The 16177-nt window shown below is 39.9% G+C and overlaps 1 protein-coding gene across 6 annotated transcripts; it reads right to left on the bottom strand.

The window, feature by feature from the left end:
- Positions 1–742: 742 nt before the first annotated feature.
- LOC147895534 (KH domain-containing protein At4g18375-like) lies at positions 743–6427 on the bottom strand. 6 transcript variants are annotated; one of them, XM_087383322.1, is made up of 9 exons: positions 6192–6427; positions 4560–5266; positions 3852–4364; positions 3036–3284; positions 2612–2893; positions 2015–2085; positions 1641–1767; positions 1371–1554; positions 743–1096 (listed from the first exon to the last, which is right to left on the bottom strand). In XM_087383322.1, the coding sequence occupies exons 2-8, from the start codon at positions 5247–5249 to the stop codon at positions 1387–1389; spliced, it is 2100 nt and encodes a 699-aa protein (XP_087239448.1). In that variant the 5' UTR covers positions 5250–5266; positions 6192–6427; the 3' UTR covers positions 743–1096; positions 1371–1386. The 6 variants fall into 6 exon arrangements, with proteins under 6 accessions (XP_087239448.1, XP_087239450.1, XP_087239453.1 ...); XM_087383324.1 differs by having other exon boundaries at positions 6307–6421; XM_087383327.1 differs by having other exon boundaries at positions 4560–5257; positions 6307–6401.
- Between the last annotated feature and the right edge of the window lie 9750 nt (positions 6428–16177).

Raw genomic sequence — 16177 nt, 5'->3', positions numbered from 1 at the left:
ATCTGTAGAAACCTTGCAAGGTGCCCAGCAGATAACATTAAAAGCCCACCAGCTTTACCTTGCAGGAAGGCATGGCATAAGGACCAACCTGGACAGAGAGGAAGTCACAGCACTTCTCCCAAATAATAATTTAAACTAAGGCTCACATCCAAGAACAGACAAAAACAATTAAAAGGAAAGGTTGGAAGGAGGTATGCAACCAAATTCAATTTCCATCCCCAATAAGAGTTCCCAAATAGCTGCAGTATATCAAGCTCAGGTAACGTATGGTTAGAGAAATCTACGTCAACTTGGAAATATAGAAGGATTATAACATTCTCGGTATGAAAACACTTAAGATCCACTGGTTTTACCTTGCAGGAAAACATGGCGAACAGGACAAACCCTTGCCGAGGACCACGTCACAGCACTCCTCCAAAAGTATAATCAAGCCAAGAACATACCCCTGCAGTTTGGCAGTCTCACATATGCAAGGGAGGGCCAAGAAAGTGCACATAGCAAAATTCCGGCCCTTCGGAACTCCACAATTGTTTCTTCTAATTACCATGAAAACGCAGAAAAACAGAAGAGTGGACATGGTGTACTCAAACAATAAGAGGGGAAAACAAATGATACGACATCAAGGCTCTAATTCACTTTCACATGGAACAATGACATAAATTAAGCCTTTGGCAATCACAAATAAGTTTTTGCTAAGCATATCTAGAGGTCTAAAATAGGGAGTACAGATGCACCAAAACAGTAGTGTAAAACCCCTTTACTGATTTTACACGTGCAAGAAAAACACCTGACCAAGACCTCCCAAAAGGCATAGGTTCAGTTTCTTGCCTCAAAGGCTCGTGGACATTCTTGAAAGACAATAGAATTGACCTTGCAGCCAGATAAAGACTTGACATAGCAGATAATTATTGAGTCATCCACTTCATTGGCCACTAAAAATAACTACATGAGAAAGGGCTTCATATCCTCGAGAAAAAGCCGGTCCACCTATCATTGAACAATCTGAAAGATAAGCTTCACAGCACTGCTCTTCAGGTACCCTCAGTCTAGACTGAGGCTGCACATGGGGTCTGGCTCCAGGCTTGTTGCATCATGGCTGTTATAGGATTTAAGGAAAGGATGGCACAAGGGAAACCAAGAGTATCAGAATCTTCCAAAAACCATGGCCAAAGGACTCGCAAGGACAAAATCAGCAAGAATCGAGCACTCTTAGCCAGAATCTCTCTACAGCCCTGATAACACCTAGAACCTCAGAAAATCGACCAAGCATTGGAGGATACAGAAACCTATGAAAGACATGCTACAAAGGGTCAATCCTTCAAGATGTTTAAGCAGAGACTAAAAACTTTTAGGCAAAGATAGATGCTTACCAGACCAAATTAGAAACTAGTATAGCCCACGAGGCCCAGCTCCTGCAGAGCTTTGACCACTGTAAATAAAGGCTTGGAGCAAGCTGTGTGCAGCCTGAGTTTGCTCAGGAGTTCCATAAATCTCCACAACTCGTTCACCAGAATGAGGATGGGGCTCGTGGACCTTCAATTTCGCTCCAGAAATCTACATAACCCATTAAAACGTCATTGATAGATAATATCATGGTGTGTCTGGCATACAATATCAGAAATACTTGCCGAGAAGTTTACCTCCCGAATAGAACTAATATTACTCCCTCCTTTTCCAAGCACAGAATTAACAGAACCACCAGGAATAGTGACTTCAACAACTTTGCTTGATGGATTTCTGACCGATCCATCACTCAAGCCAACGCCCCTGCAAATAAAAAGAAAATACATTCACCATCTACAATGACACAATCCAAATTAATTTAGTTCTGTGCTGCTCTAGATATTCTATATATATAAAGGTTCTTTGATCACATAATCACAATTTTTTATTAGGAAAACCTAGAGCCTTGTTTCAGTCTTTTTTACTTTAAGACTGTATATGGCAATTACTTGAAATTTTTCCTAGCTAGTTTTCCTTTTGAGGCACGACAGGAAAGAGTAGAAAATCAAACCCTCCAGATAAGCGTCCGCTGTACAAACTGCTTTCAAAGCCAGAGTAACCTCCATAACCACTCCCAGCTCCCTTTGTAAACAAAGAAAATTGTCAGTGTCTCCCAACACACGAGAAAATAGGCACCCACGATGAGGTTTATTGGCAAATTTAAGAAAATATGTTGTGTAAACTAAAGAAAAGAATTGAAAATCAAGTTCAAGCAGGATACTACAACCCAACCCAACAAATTATCAAATTCCTAGCTCTAGATTAGTAGCCATTCACACCAGACACACTCTGATACACATCATTTTGTGATAAGAAAACTATTTGCAAGGCACATCCAAATATTGAACCTATTGATTCAACAATCAGTGAAAAACATTGATCCAATCATCCAATGATTTCACCCAAAATTACCAACCCTGCAGTACATTATATTGTAAAAGCTCCTTCAAAAACAAAAGGATATCAACAGAAGCAGCCAAAGAATGCCAAGCAAGGTTGTATGAACGCATTGCAAATAATTTGCATAAGCCTTGACTGTGTACACTGTACGAACTCAAGCAACTCACACAATCAATCCCTTCAAAACTTCCAATATAAACGTCATTACCTGCAAGGCTGCAAGGGCACTGTAATTCGAGGGAAGCTGACCACCTTGCAAGCCAAGCCCATTGAGAGAATACATGCCTCCAGGTGACTCCAGTTCGTGCCTGCTACCAATGTTGAGTGAAGCACTAGGAAAACCCCCTTGCATAGCAGTTCCACCAAAAGATGGCATTGAAAGACCACCCGATTTGACACGAGCATCAATTTGCTCACGGAAGACATTGTTTCTGAGTCTCGTAAGAACTTCCAACAAAGCTTGCCTTGCAACGTTTTCTTCCCCTATAATCTGAAAAGGTGTATTCCAGGCCCTTCAGAACATAGCATAAATTTGACAAGGCTACATACCTCCCAGCTAAGAAGCGAGAGTGAGTGTTTAAACGGTAACACTGCAGCAGCACCAAGCTATAATGAGACAATGAGTAGCTTGCCTGAACAAGCTCATCGGTCTCTTGTGCACACTTAGGCAGGTCCTTCTTCTGGAGCACCTTGAGATTAGCGTTGGTTTTCTTCCTCATTTCTGAAATAACACTGCCTCCCTTACCCAAAAGGCAACCAATTTGCCTGTTAGGAACAAGTAGCCTGGTTGTAATTAGGCCCTCTTTATCGCCACCAATATCACACGTTTTGCCTTGCAGTTGCAATACAGCCTCAATAACTGGAGAACGGTCATCCAGGTACTGCAAAAATAGCGATCAAAATTATAAGGTGAACTTTAAACAGATGACACTGCTGTGATTTGCAAGCCAGGAAACCAAGATAGCTCACAGAAACCCTAGGAGAGCTGAAGATAGATTTAGATCTCTTTGCCTCTTCTGCCAGAAACAACAAGGAGAACGTATGCCTGTTCTTCTTAAAAGTACGAGACATGAAAACCTCTCAATTTTCAGAGACAAAAGCTCTTACGAAACACAGCAATACATATCCGAGATATGGGGATCATAAGCATTGGAAAGTTAATCCATAACAGGCAGTATAGTAGTCCACTTCAGAAAGAAGTAATAAAGAACAAGCAACTGATGAGAGTCGCATGCATGCCGGGGAATTTGATTTGAGTTCGCTGAAGTTATATAAGTGCATCAGAGCATAGGCACCATCTTACAGAAGCAGCAAGTCAAATAAACCATGGGAAAAAATGTACCCTACTGATTGCAAGGTTGCCAATTATCAATGCTAGAAATTGTAACTGTCTATACTTTCAACAAATTTTGAAGGCCTTCATTCCGACGCCATCAGTTGAGTCATACCTCATACGCTGAGATAACGATAAGTCTCTCTTCGGCCTCTGGCACAACTTCTTCCACCTTAATCCTGGCACCAGTTGCATCACGCAAGAGCCTGATTGCATTCCCCCCCTTACCAATAACTATGCCAATTTTATCGTTTGGACACAGAAGATGAATAAAAAATTCCTGTTCTCCGGCCCTATCATTCCCGTCTGGATGAGGTAAGGTGGGTGGAGGATACATAGGCAGCGCAGAATTGGTAAGAGGCCAAGGGGCACCTGGATCCATACCCCCAAAACCTGACAGAGAAGGAGGACCAACCCCCATGAGCGGACCACCTGCATTGGCTGGGCCATACATGGAATTCATGGGTGGGAAAACATTTGCCTGAGAAAGCATGGGTCCTCCAGGAGGGAGCATAGGTGGAGGCAAAAAATTAGCAGTTCCTTGGGGTCGATCTCTTGGAGGACTCTCATGAATCCGAGCAGAAATTTCATACATGGCTTTCTTCACAAGAAGAGGATCGCCAGATATCTACAAATGCAAAATTCCACTATCAGAAACAAGATACACTGCTTTAAAAATCCACATCACAAGAAACCTTCAGAAATAATTATAGAACGTCCAAGATTGGAACTGCGGAAATTCCAGGGAGTATTCGCTATCCCGACCCTTCAGCAGGTATTATATAATTGACAATGGCCATGCACAACATCCAAAAGTTCACACCTGAACAAGCTCATCACTAGGAAGAGCACACCCTGGAAGAGTATCCTTTCGCAAAATCCGAATTTGTGCACCAGTATCATTTCGCATTTTCTCTATTATTTTACCACCCTTGCCAAGCAAACAACCAATCTGATTGTTCGGAACAAGAAGCCTAGCAGTAACCTCTGAGTTTTGACGAGGAGCCTCCTCATCATCTTCCTCATCTTCATTGTCAGAAGGGTTTCCCTCTTCCTCCACTATCCTAGCATGCACTTTGAACAATGCCTCTTGAGCAGGGCAGAGAAATGACCCATCTTCAGGCATAGTATAGTCTCCTGCTTTCTTGTTCCCACCCTTCTCCCTGCCATCCCTGAACTTGGTGTCTACGTCATCACCATCTTGTTCCTTGCTCCTCTCCTCTTCCTGTGGTGTGCTCCAGATTAAAATCACCCTCTCATCCACTCCAGGGACAGGATCCGTGACTTTGATCCTTGCATGAGTTTCACGCCTGAGCGTTTTGATGATGTTCCCCCCTTTCCCGATAACACTGCCAATCTTGGACGCAGGGCATAATATTCGATAAGTTGTATCATCTGGAGTAGGCAAAACTTGCTCCTGGTCCCCTCCAAACTGACTATTCCTCTTCCTCTGCCGGAAATTCCTCTCTCTCGGTTCTGAATCCCGCTGCCGTTTTCCAGAGAACGAATCCATTGCACAACCTGGAGAACCTTCAGGTAAAAAAGCATGAACGAGTACAAATTAGCTCACAAAGACATGAGCAACAAGTTAGAGAACATACTGGCACTTGAATCATCAGGCCAATTTTTCAAAGCGTTGCCCAAATGGCCAGTAGCCTATAAGAAGAAAATACACCAGCTACACCGTACCAAACAAGCACAAGAGACAGCTAGGTTTCAGTAAAAGTACACTTGAAAAATTCCCAACAAGACATTAGGATAGTCTTAACTTGGAGTTTAATAATAAAAACTTAAAGCGTACATTTGCAAAAGTAACCAAAAGTGCCCCACCATCGCAATACAAACCCACAACCAAGCCGAACATAACAGCATCACCCAAACCTGAAATTTCTAAAGCCCCTACCATGCAAAACAAACGTCAACAGAGACGAAACTTTTGCAAAAGAAAAATCAATTGGAGGCCCACTTTCCGGGAATGTATGGCTACAGATCTTTCTAAATATTAGAACTACAGTCCTGCTGAAGAATCACGAAGCGGGACGATTGCAAAGAGTATCCGGGGGAGTGACGGAAACCACCGTTTAATACAATCTATTCTGGAACATCAATTGAAGTAAAGCTTTGTCAGGAAACAGACGTTCAGAGATGCAGCTCAGCTCAGCTTCCGCAAACCTTCGAGATAGGGGTGAGCTACGGACCAGCAAATAATCTCCCCGCACAAAAAAGCTCGCCGCTTAGGGATTAAAGAAAAAGGAGCAAGACCTAAATTCAATGGAGCGCGCTGAATAATGGCAGACGCCAGCCAAAAAAAAAAAGTGCGAGACGGTGAGAGAGAATGCCGTGTCTCCTACTGAGCCAGCTACGGGACGAGATGGAAAATCCCTACGAGATAGCGGCGAGACGGGAGAGGGCGCAGAGCAGAAGCATCAGACACGAATGAGCAGAGAAGGGATACCAAATGAGGTGGGTGAAAACCCTAGCTTGCCTGCACACGTACAAAACTAACAACACATTTCCTTAACCAACACAAGGGACCTAGTATGTAATTCACGCCACTTTTGAGCATAAACCTTGCGCTTTGCTCTTTGCTTTTTCTCGGCGGTTGCCCTTTGCTTTCTTGACCTTCTAGGACGCTTCACACGCGTGCTTCCTACCCAAGTTCACCAGAGTAATCATGTTTCTACATATTGGCCGTGAAGGCCACATCTTTCTAAAGACTGCGATGTTAACCTACTCCCACAATAGAAAACGAGCAAAGCACATGAGGTCTCTAAAATTTTAATTTGACAAAGGACCTAGCTTTTATCAATACTTTAGATATAAATTAGTAGGTGGATGATTGGATTCAAAGCCAAAACATGGTACGTTTGCTATAGCCATTCGGGACCTTGCATATTATTTTGCAACTTTGCGAATAACATGCACAACATTTGCAACTTGCACTGTTGTTGGGGCCTGTAGGTTGTAGGTAGGTTGTAGCATAGGTACTCAAATTGAGTGCCTCCTCATATTATTTTGCAAGTGTACACCACCTGCAGGCCGCAATTTCGCCCATGTGCACATTGGGTGTCGACCGCTACATAATAGATAAGCAATAAGCATACAGTTTTCAACTTATGATCTTTTCACATAGGCAACCTTAGAGATTGCACCCTTGCAACACATTGTAATTATATCAACTCGATGGAAAAGCATTACAAAAGGCTCTCACATCCCATCCATATACATATGCCTCTGCCTCCCTGCAGAACTTGCGTTGAATATTGCTCTTTGCTCCAGTTCGACTATCATATTTAATGTGCTCTAAGGTTGAATCATTAACTTTGTTCTTTAATAGAACAAATTCAGATCGGCCTTTCGCTCCTGCTTTTCAAGTTTGAGTCACCTTTGACACTCACGTTAACGAGAATGTGGCAATCGAATATTTGGTGGACCTTTGAAGCTTCTATGGCTCCCACCATGAATATCTCTGAAGTTAATCTCTGAAGGACACGGAGTGGTGAAAAACTATACCAACTTGGCATTTTGGTCGTAATCATGATGACAGCCTTGGATGAGAATTGCGATTAGGCAGTGCCAAATTGTGGACAAGCTGCATTCTTGTGACGACTGACCCTGTACAATTCCTTTACTGCTAGAGCATGATATGCGCTTGATTCATCATAGAAATCCTTTCCTAAAAAATTGACAACAATATAAAAACATCCATGATACCGACCCAAGTCCAAGAAAAGGAAATAGAATGGGCAATGGCGTAGCAAGTAGACCCAGTGTCGGAGAAGGAGAATCCAAGGGAAAATATAGGTGGAGGTGCCAATGTTGCTAGCAAGCTCCAGTTGCTCCAGCTGCATAGCTAACCGCAATTCACCAGCAGATCCACATTCACATCAGCAAAAGAATCCTGAGTCTAAAGATGAGGAGGACACATATTCTAAAGGTAAAGTTGCTACTTTTGTGGATGAGGATAGATTAGAACAATCCATTGATTGGCTCTCTTCTCATGCCTTGATAGGCTTTCTTCTTGGCCCCAGACCTCCAGCAGTTTTCCTTGAAAACTGGCTTAGAAACAATTGGATTAGGAAGGCCTAGTGGTCACTAGTGTGAGATTCATTAGAAAGGGGTTTTTTTTCTTCCTCTTTGAAATAGAAGACATGGCTTGGAAATCTCTCCATCATGGTTTATGGACCATTAGACACCAGCCATTATATCTAGAATTATGGGCCCCAAACATTAACCCTGATAAACCTATGTTTTCGTTTGTGCCAATGTGGGTGAAGGTCCTTGATCTTCCTTTTTCATTGGTTAATCAAGCTCCTGATCTATGTAGGATCTAGGGCAGGTAGTTGATGTTGAAAAAGAGCAATTTATAAACCCTAGAGAGCATCGTCAAGTCTATGTTAAGCTGGATATGATTGAAGAGCTCCCTACTTTAGTGATTGTCAATAGAAATGGAAGCATCTTCATGGAGCAACCTTTAGTTTATAAGAATTTACCAAATTCTTGTTTCTTGTGTGGGTTATCCACATGCAGTCAAAAACTACCCTTTGAAAAGAAATAAAGCCAAGACACCACATGAGCCTCCTTAGCAACAACCTTCTAACCAGCCCTTCAAACCCAAGTGGGCTGTCAAAGAAAAGCAAAAACCCCAGACACAGGAAGGGCTGGCTGATAAAAGAAATAAAAATGCTCAAGCTAAAGGGTCAGACATAAACAAGGACACTAAGATACACCTGGTGGATGATAGTCACTTTTCCTCTAGCCACAAACAATGCTTATGAGGCCTTGATAGAACATGAAACCGAATAGTGGATTTAGGAGGAAAAAATGGACGATGATAAGGTGAAGCTTGGCTGGTCAAAGGAATTTGAGGATGATGTCAACCATCAAGGTGCCAATATGAGTGATTCTGAGTTGGATAACTCCGAGGAGAAACTTCCTTTAGTTCAAAAGCAAGAAAGGAGTACTATGGTGCCAACCAAACCTCAAGCCATAGTTCAAAACAAGAAAAGAATTTCCCAAGTTAAAGGCCAAGGTGTCCCTCCCAAAAGCCTTGCCCCCAAGGCAAAAAAGGGGAAGAACAAAAATGGTAAGTATCCCTTTTTCTTTCCTCTCATTAAATGTGTGTGGACTAACTGATCCTTTTAGGAGTTAGGAATTAGCTAATTTGCTGAGAGGGAACTCTCTTTCCCCTACTTTTCTTGCCCTGCAAGAAGTTAAAGTCATTAATGAGGTTTTGGTGAGCATACTCAAAAGCATTGATAACAGAAGAGTGTGGCTTTTTCTTCTCATGAAGAAGGTAGAGGTGGGACTGCAATAGGGGTCTTATCTCACTATAAAGATTATGTGTCCAATTTTCAGCAGGACTTAAACCACATATGGATCTCCATGAATTGCAAGCGAAAAAGAATGGCTTTCAATGTGGTTTCAGTTTATGCTCCTACTGGTTCTATGGCTAGAAGAGCCATGTGGGATTCTCTCATGGATGTTGGCAGGGACTGTGTGATATTAGGGGACTTTAAGATGGTTGAGGGCTCACAGGATAGATGGTTGTAGAAAGGCTCTGTTCTTAGAGGTCCTAAGTTTCAAATCTCGAAAGACCTCAAGGAAAACTTACAACTTGTGGACATTGGTTCTTCTGGCATTTTTACCTGGTGCAATAGACATATAGGAGAACTCAGAAGAGAGGCAAGACTGAATAGAATTTATGTTTCTCAATCCCTTCTAGACGAATCCTTGGAAGCCAAAAAAAAAGACTCTCTCTTCCGTCACTTTATCATATCATGAACGTATCTCAGCTTGGTTAGATATGGGAAATGGGAGGAAAGGTAGCTCATGGTTTAAAGCTAACCCTTTTTTATTTAAGCTTCAATCTATTCAGAATCAAGTCATTGAAAATTGGAATATAGCCTTTTGCTCTGTAGAATCTTGCTCTCAGGGGTGGCAAAATGTTGTTCTAAGTGTTCAAATAATCTTAAAAGAAGCCAAAAAAAGTAGAGTTGTCGACAATTGGAGTTAGGAGAATGGACAAACAGAAGGAGAAACTGGAAGAATTAGAATAGAAGGCAAGGGCATAAGATAGTAATAGCCAGCAAAACTTCTAGCCAAAAGAAAAGAAATCAAAATTCAAGAACAAATCAAAATACAGAATGCTAAGATTTACTTCAGAGACTGGTGGGCAGGTAAGGTTGATAGGCCAAACCAAGGAAAAATTTAAGGTAATTAGAAAAAAGAGAAACTAGGAAGAAATCCCTCTATTGCAGAAAGAGGATGGGTCATATGTCAAGTTAGATGAAGAAAACATGGAGGTCATTGTTGGTCATTTCCAAGAACTACTCAGCACAATGGACTCAGCTGATGAGTAGATATTTGATGCTGGGAAGAGATGCTAGCAAGTCAGATAGAGCATGGTGTCAAGCTTGGATAGGATGCAGTTGGAAAATGATTTTTCCATTCAAGAACTTAAAGAGGCTGTTTTCTCTATGGCTGATGGTAAAAATCCAGGAGAAAATGGGCTTCCAATAGAGTTTTACAATACTTTTTGGGATACTATTAGTCTTGCCCTTCTGGCAGTATGGCAAGAAAGCTCTAAGTAGGACTTTCTTCCTCAACACCTAAATGGAGGGGTTATCAAACTCATCCCAAAAGATGGGGATAGAGAATTCTTAAAAAATTGGAGACCTTTGACTATGTTAAACTGTTCTTACAAAGTTTTGGTGAAAGCCCTAGCCCTAAGGATGAGGAACAAGATGCACAAATGGATTTTATAGGAACAGAAAGGATTTATTAAGAAGATAATACATTTATTAGAGGTAATTATAAATCATTGGGAGGGTTGCACTCATGCAGAGGAAACCCAACAAGATATCTGCTTTATTAAAATTGATTTTGACAAGGCTTATGACAGGTTAAAGTAGGATTTTCTTTTGCAATCTTTCAGGAATTTGGGTTAAGGGAAAAATTCACCTCTTTTGTTGCTTTGCTTCTTTCCAATGCCTCAACCAGAGTTTAAGTGGAGAGATGAGCCAAAACTTTATTTTGAAAAGATCCATAAGACAAGGATGTCATTTGGCTCCTTTGTTATTTGCTATTGTAACTGATGCCTGGGGGTGGTTGAAAGGATCAGATGTCTAGCAAATTAGTTAGGGGAATTGAGCTCCCCTCAGGCAAGCACCTAGTAAATCAACAATTTGTAGATGACACAACTTTAACATTAGAAACACTGATGTGGACCTTCAAGGTGCAATGGAGTGTATGGATCAACTCTGCTTGGCATCAGGGTCTAAGATAAACCATACAAAAACAAGATATGCCCTTCTCGCATGAAGCTCACAGATACTTTTGGATCATTTGGGGTTGAAAAAAATTCAGCTCGACAAATCTTCAAATTGTTGGCCATTCCTATGGAGTTCAAAGTCAAAATGAAGGATAGATGGGAATGGTTTTTAGACAGGTTCAAGAAAAGAATAGATAGATTTAGAGGTTTGGAGGCTAATCTAGTAGAAATAAGAATTATCCTAAACCAATGTATCTACCCCATCTCCATTTTCTTCCTCTCCTATTGGTGCCCTTCTAAAACAGGGTTAGAAAATTTTATCAAGATTTGCAGGTCATTCTTATGGGGGGGAAAGTGACACAAAAAGGAGAATTTCAAAGGTCAGATGGTCTTTTGTACTAGACCAAGGAATGCAGGAGGATTGGGTTTGGTTAATATTCAATTAGCTACTTCCAAACTTGCTGCTACTTGGATTATAAAAGCCATTACTTCCCCAGACAGTGATTTGGCTAACTTCTTAGAAATTTTAAAATTGTCAGACCCTACAGAGCCCCCAAGTGGAAGAATTTCCCTCTTCTTTCTACTATTGGCAATCCAGAGCCATGTATGACTAAGGGAAGCCAACTTTGGAAAACACTTTGGGGTGCATTTGAACAGATTAAGAGTCACCTAGTCCTTTTTGGGAAAGGAAGTTTCATGGCTTTGGATTCAATCTGGGTGTCAGTCTTTTTTACAAAATAGTAGTTATGTGATGAGGACCTCTCTAGAGCCTTGCATTTGTAAGGAAAGGTTTGCATACTTGGGGGGGACTTGTGGGGCAAGAATAATTTTAAATGGAAGTCTTGGTTAGATCAAAAGGGAATTCAGGTTACCTAATGCTGATCAAGAACTGGTTATGAGTAGAATTTAGCTCTGGGAGGGTGATATTACATGGAAAGGGGGCAAAATATTAAACTATTCCAAAAAATTTAGTTAGGTGGGTAACTCCTCTTTTTTACCCATACCCACTCCATCTAATGGCATAGAGGAGGTGGTATTCACTCTCAACACCAGGTAGAAGCTCTTTGATAATGAGAGGAAGTGGGAACGCATATTCTCTTTGATCTAGGAAAAAAAGATTCCAGAGAAAATATATATACTCTTGTGGTTGATCCTTCATAAAGCTATTTAGACTAACTGTAGGAGTTTGAGTATTGGCAAGGGAGATGGAACTTGCAAAGCTTGCCCTGCGATTAAAGAAGATATTGTTCATTTGTTCATTACTTGTCATAGAGATAGGAAGGTCTAGAAGGTGATCCAACTCATGCCTATCAATTGGAAGTCTCTTTTGCTGGGAGATGCCTTGAAGATACCCTATACCCTATGGGTCATCATCAGAGCACACGCACTATGGCTTATATGGATTACCAAGAATGCCTTTCACTTTAATGATGAGTACCTAAGTGCTGAACAATTATTCATAAGTTGGTATGAAAAAAATTCAACTTTGCTTGCTAATTGACTCTTCTCTTTTGTGGATCAAGATATTCACAATTTTAATGATTAGATTTCTCAGCTACAGGTGGAACTGGAAGAACACATTAGATTTGTTGTTGGAAGCTGCTCCACCAACTCCAGCTAGAGGACTTGCAAACTCAGATTATTCCTCCTCTTTTTCTAGTCAAAGATGAGCCAGAAGAATGACTGTTTTCTACTGATTTTTATACTCTCTACCCAAATTATGCAAGAGACCTTTCCTTCCAACAAATGTGTCACATCAAGTTACCCAATGACTATAGACCAGATCAGAGGATCAAAAATTTTGTTTTCTTTCACTAATCAGGAGAATTTTTGTCTTCAGATTGGATCTTCCCCCTTAGAGGAGATATTTTTGTTCAATAGGGACATCATTGTACAAAATCATATGAATATAATATAAGCAACTTTTTCTTTGCCAAAAAAAAAAAAAAGGATTCGAATGCTTGGTGTTTCACTTTTTGCCCACAATAACCATCTCACCACCCATCATTTTGTTCCATGTACACCCCTTTGTTATTTTCATAAACTTCTCTTTAAAGTACATGGGAATAATGTTATGCCTCCATGTACAAAAGAATCTAACTCTTTTAATTAATCCGTTCAATAAAAAGATATAAATCTTTTTGACCACGGTTTAATCATGTGCCAATGGGTTTCTCAAGATCATCCCTTCAAATTTCCATTATAATAATGACGCCCCCACTTATTATATTATTCCATGATTACATGTAAGAGAATTTAATAACTCTTTGCATTTCACAGTTTAGAGTTAAAAAATTACTACGCTTAATTTTTGAATATGACGAAGAGAAATTAACCCATAAAATATAGAAATCTTAATTCGATGCCTGACAAGAGTTGTCAAGGATTTTTTGCTTTGTGTGTGTATGTGTGTGTGTGTGTGTGTGTGTGTAAGAAGAGAGAGAGAGAGAGAGAGAGAGAGAGAGAGAGAGAGGGTGAGGGGGGGTTGGAGAGAGAGAGAGAGGGGGGGGGGGGGGAGAGAGAGAGAGAGAGAGAGAGAGAGAGAGAGAGAGAGCATCTATAGCACTATAGATGCCCATGTGTTTTCCTTCCTCTTTTGGTAGTTATTCTTTGTTCATAATATAGCTAGCAACAAAAGTGAAGCCTAAAAATATGAGTGGACATCTCCCATGCCTAAGATAAGGGCAAAGTTGTTCTACCAATCAGCATACTTATTATTGTAGCAATTTCCATTGTGTTTATAGAGTTGCATTCATTCTATTTGAGTTCATGCACAAAAATCTCAATGCTTATAAGTACATGTTGGAGCTCACTTTGGATGGTACCAGCATCTATGTGAATTCATGGTTATTCACCTTCCATTACTTTGTTATGGGCTACTTGCCTACGTAAAGGCCTAGGTTTTTCATTGCATATAATGGTGCACTTCAACAACATGCCCTATTTCAAATTCACATGCAATGGAACTCTTGCCAACACCTAGAGGAATCTTGCCTAGTACAAACATCTCACCACATGAAAGAAGCCTCAACAAAGCTACATGCACTCAACATCAATAAGAACAAAGCAATGTAGCCTACGGATAAGATGAATCCATTCTATAGAACATTCACATTAACTTTTGTTCATTCTTACTTTAGTTTATGCTTAGACATAATTTTGCATATATGCACATAAAAAAACCGACTCTATAGAGTTTAAGGAAATCACTCGATTCTACACATTTTGTGGCAATCTCTCAATTTTGTATGTTTTGAGGTAGCCTTGATTTTCTGACATCCTTGGAGGTATAGAATCAAGTGTGTATATTTTGTAGAGAATATCTGATTTTGTATATGAAGAGGAGATTTTGAGGCAAACTATGTGTATTTGGTTATCCATGTAGGCTTTTTCAATCCAACTCACTCACTTTTTTTACCACAAACCCATCTTTTCAATGATTTTGAGGTGGTTGTGCATATACACATGTGGACTAGAAGATCTTCAAGTGGTTGTGCATATACAACAAGACACATATGAGCGAGAAGTCTAAGGCACCTCTAGATGATTCCTACTACTCATTCCAAGTTTAATTTTAATTTAAACATTGCACTCCCAAAATGACTAATAATACATCTCTATTTAACACTATAGATTAAGGCAATCCATGCAAACACAATACATTACTCATCAACGGGTTTGCTTCTTGTGAAGCAGTAATTAATTCTCTAATTGGAAATAAGTGGTCAATCTTGGTAATACAATCAATCACAATAAGAATGAGATCATATCTTTCTTGTATCTTTAGTAGATCTACTATGAGACCCATGGAAATGCTCTTCCATATCAAGAGTTGATGGTATCTCCAATGGCTATCAAAGACCATTTGGCTTCCATTCCTCTACATCAATAATTTAAACACAAGAAATATTGTGTCACATATTTACAAATTCGATTTCTCAAGTTTTATCTTGAAAGAAATTAGGTCTTATGATCTCATAAATCTTATCCTAATGTCTTAGACATGCAAGGTTATATACATTAATGTACTTAGGAACCCTATTATGCTTCACAAGCTATATTTATTGTAGCTCGATACTCAACTTTTGTTAAAGATGATGTCACTCAGGGTTCTTTCCTAGTTTGCCATGAACTAGCAGAGAAAATGCAAAACCATGTGTAGATATTCTATTTCCAATGCTACCAATACAATCTACATCTATAAATGTTGAAAGTTGATAAATTTTACTGGCTATCATACTTCTATCCAAAATTTTGGATTCCTTTCATATTTTTTAGCACCCTATGTGTTGCAAAAAGAAGAATACTCTTGGGTTTTACATATACTAGTAAGAGCACCAACATCATAATCGAGATTAGGTCTACAGTTTTCAACTAGATGAGACTACAATAAGCTACCAATATTGCCTTGGTTCTATTATCAATAAATCTATATATTGAGACAACTTGATATTAAATTCCACTATAATGTATCCCTAATAGATTGGCAAATAGCATGTGGAGCTACTATAAAAGTTTATTGGCAAACTTAGTTGAGTCAACAAAATTTGAGAATTTGATCTCTAAATTTCTTTGCTAAGAAAGTAATGCAAATGACCAAATCTTTCATCAAAAAATGCAAAGTGGGGTTGCTTTCACATCTGTGAGTAACTAGTTAGTCACATGATTTTGTGTGATTATATTAGGAAATTCACAAATGGCCATTACATTGCCTAGCATTATTAGGGCCACCATGAGATGTCCCTTCTCTATAGTTAAGTGCTAGAGGAATATTGAAATTCACAAGTATCATTGGGCATGTAGATCAACCACTAAAATATGGATTGGGCATCCAAAGGGATTAACATCATCCATAGTCAAGTCAGGTGGCTATGAAACATGTGGTGCGCTAGTCAATCATGTTGTAATGTCTTTGCAGCATACAATTTTTGCTGTGTTTCTAGGAAGCATGTATCCATAATTTGTTCAAAAAGAGATATGTGGCATGCTTCCAAGAAGACAACTCTTTGATAGAGTCTACTTATAGTCTGAGCATCGATCAATCCAATAGGATTGAAATGGAGTATAGGAAAATGGCAGACGATGTGGTTAAGGACCTCAAGAATGTATTCTGAGGTATTGCAAAAGATAGCACTTTGTCATAGTATGCAGTCAATGTTGCCTCCATT

This window comes from Dipteris shenzhenensis, chromosome 13 (assembly GCF_047967505.1).
Source record: "Dipteris shenzhenensis isolate YYH24624 ecotype China chromosome 13, Dip_SZ_1.0, whole genome shotgun sequence".
NCBI classification, from domain to species: domain Eukaryota; kingdom Viridiplantae; phylum Streptophyta; class Polypodiopsida; order Gleicheniales; family Dipteridaceae; genus Dipteris; species Dipteris shenzhenensis.
Note: the sequence above shows the minus strand (reverse complement) of the source record. Positions and strands in the feature narration are given on the sequence as shown.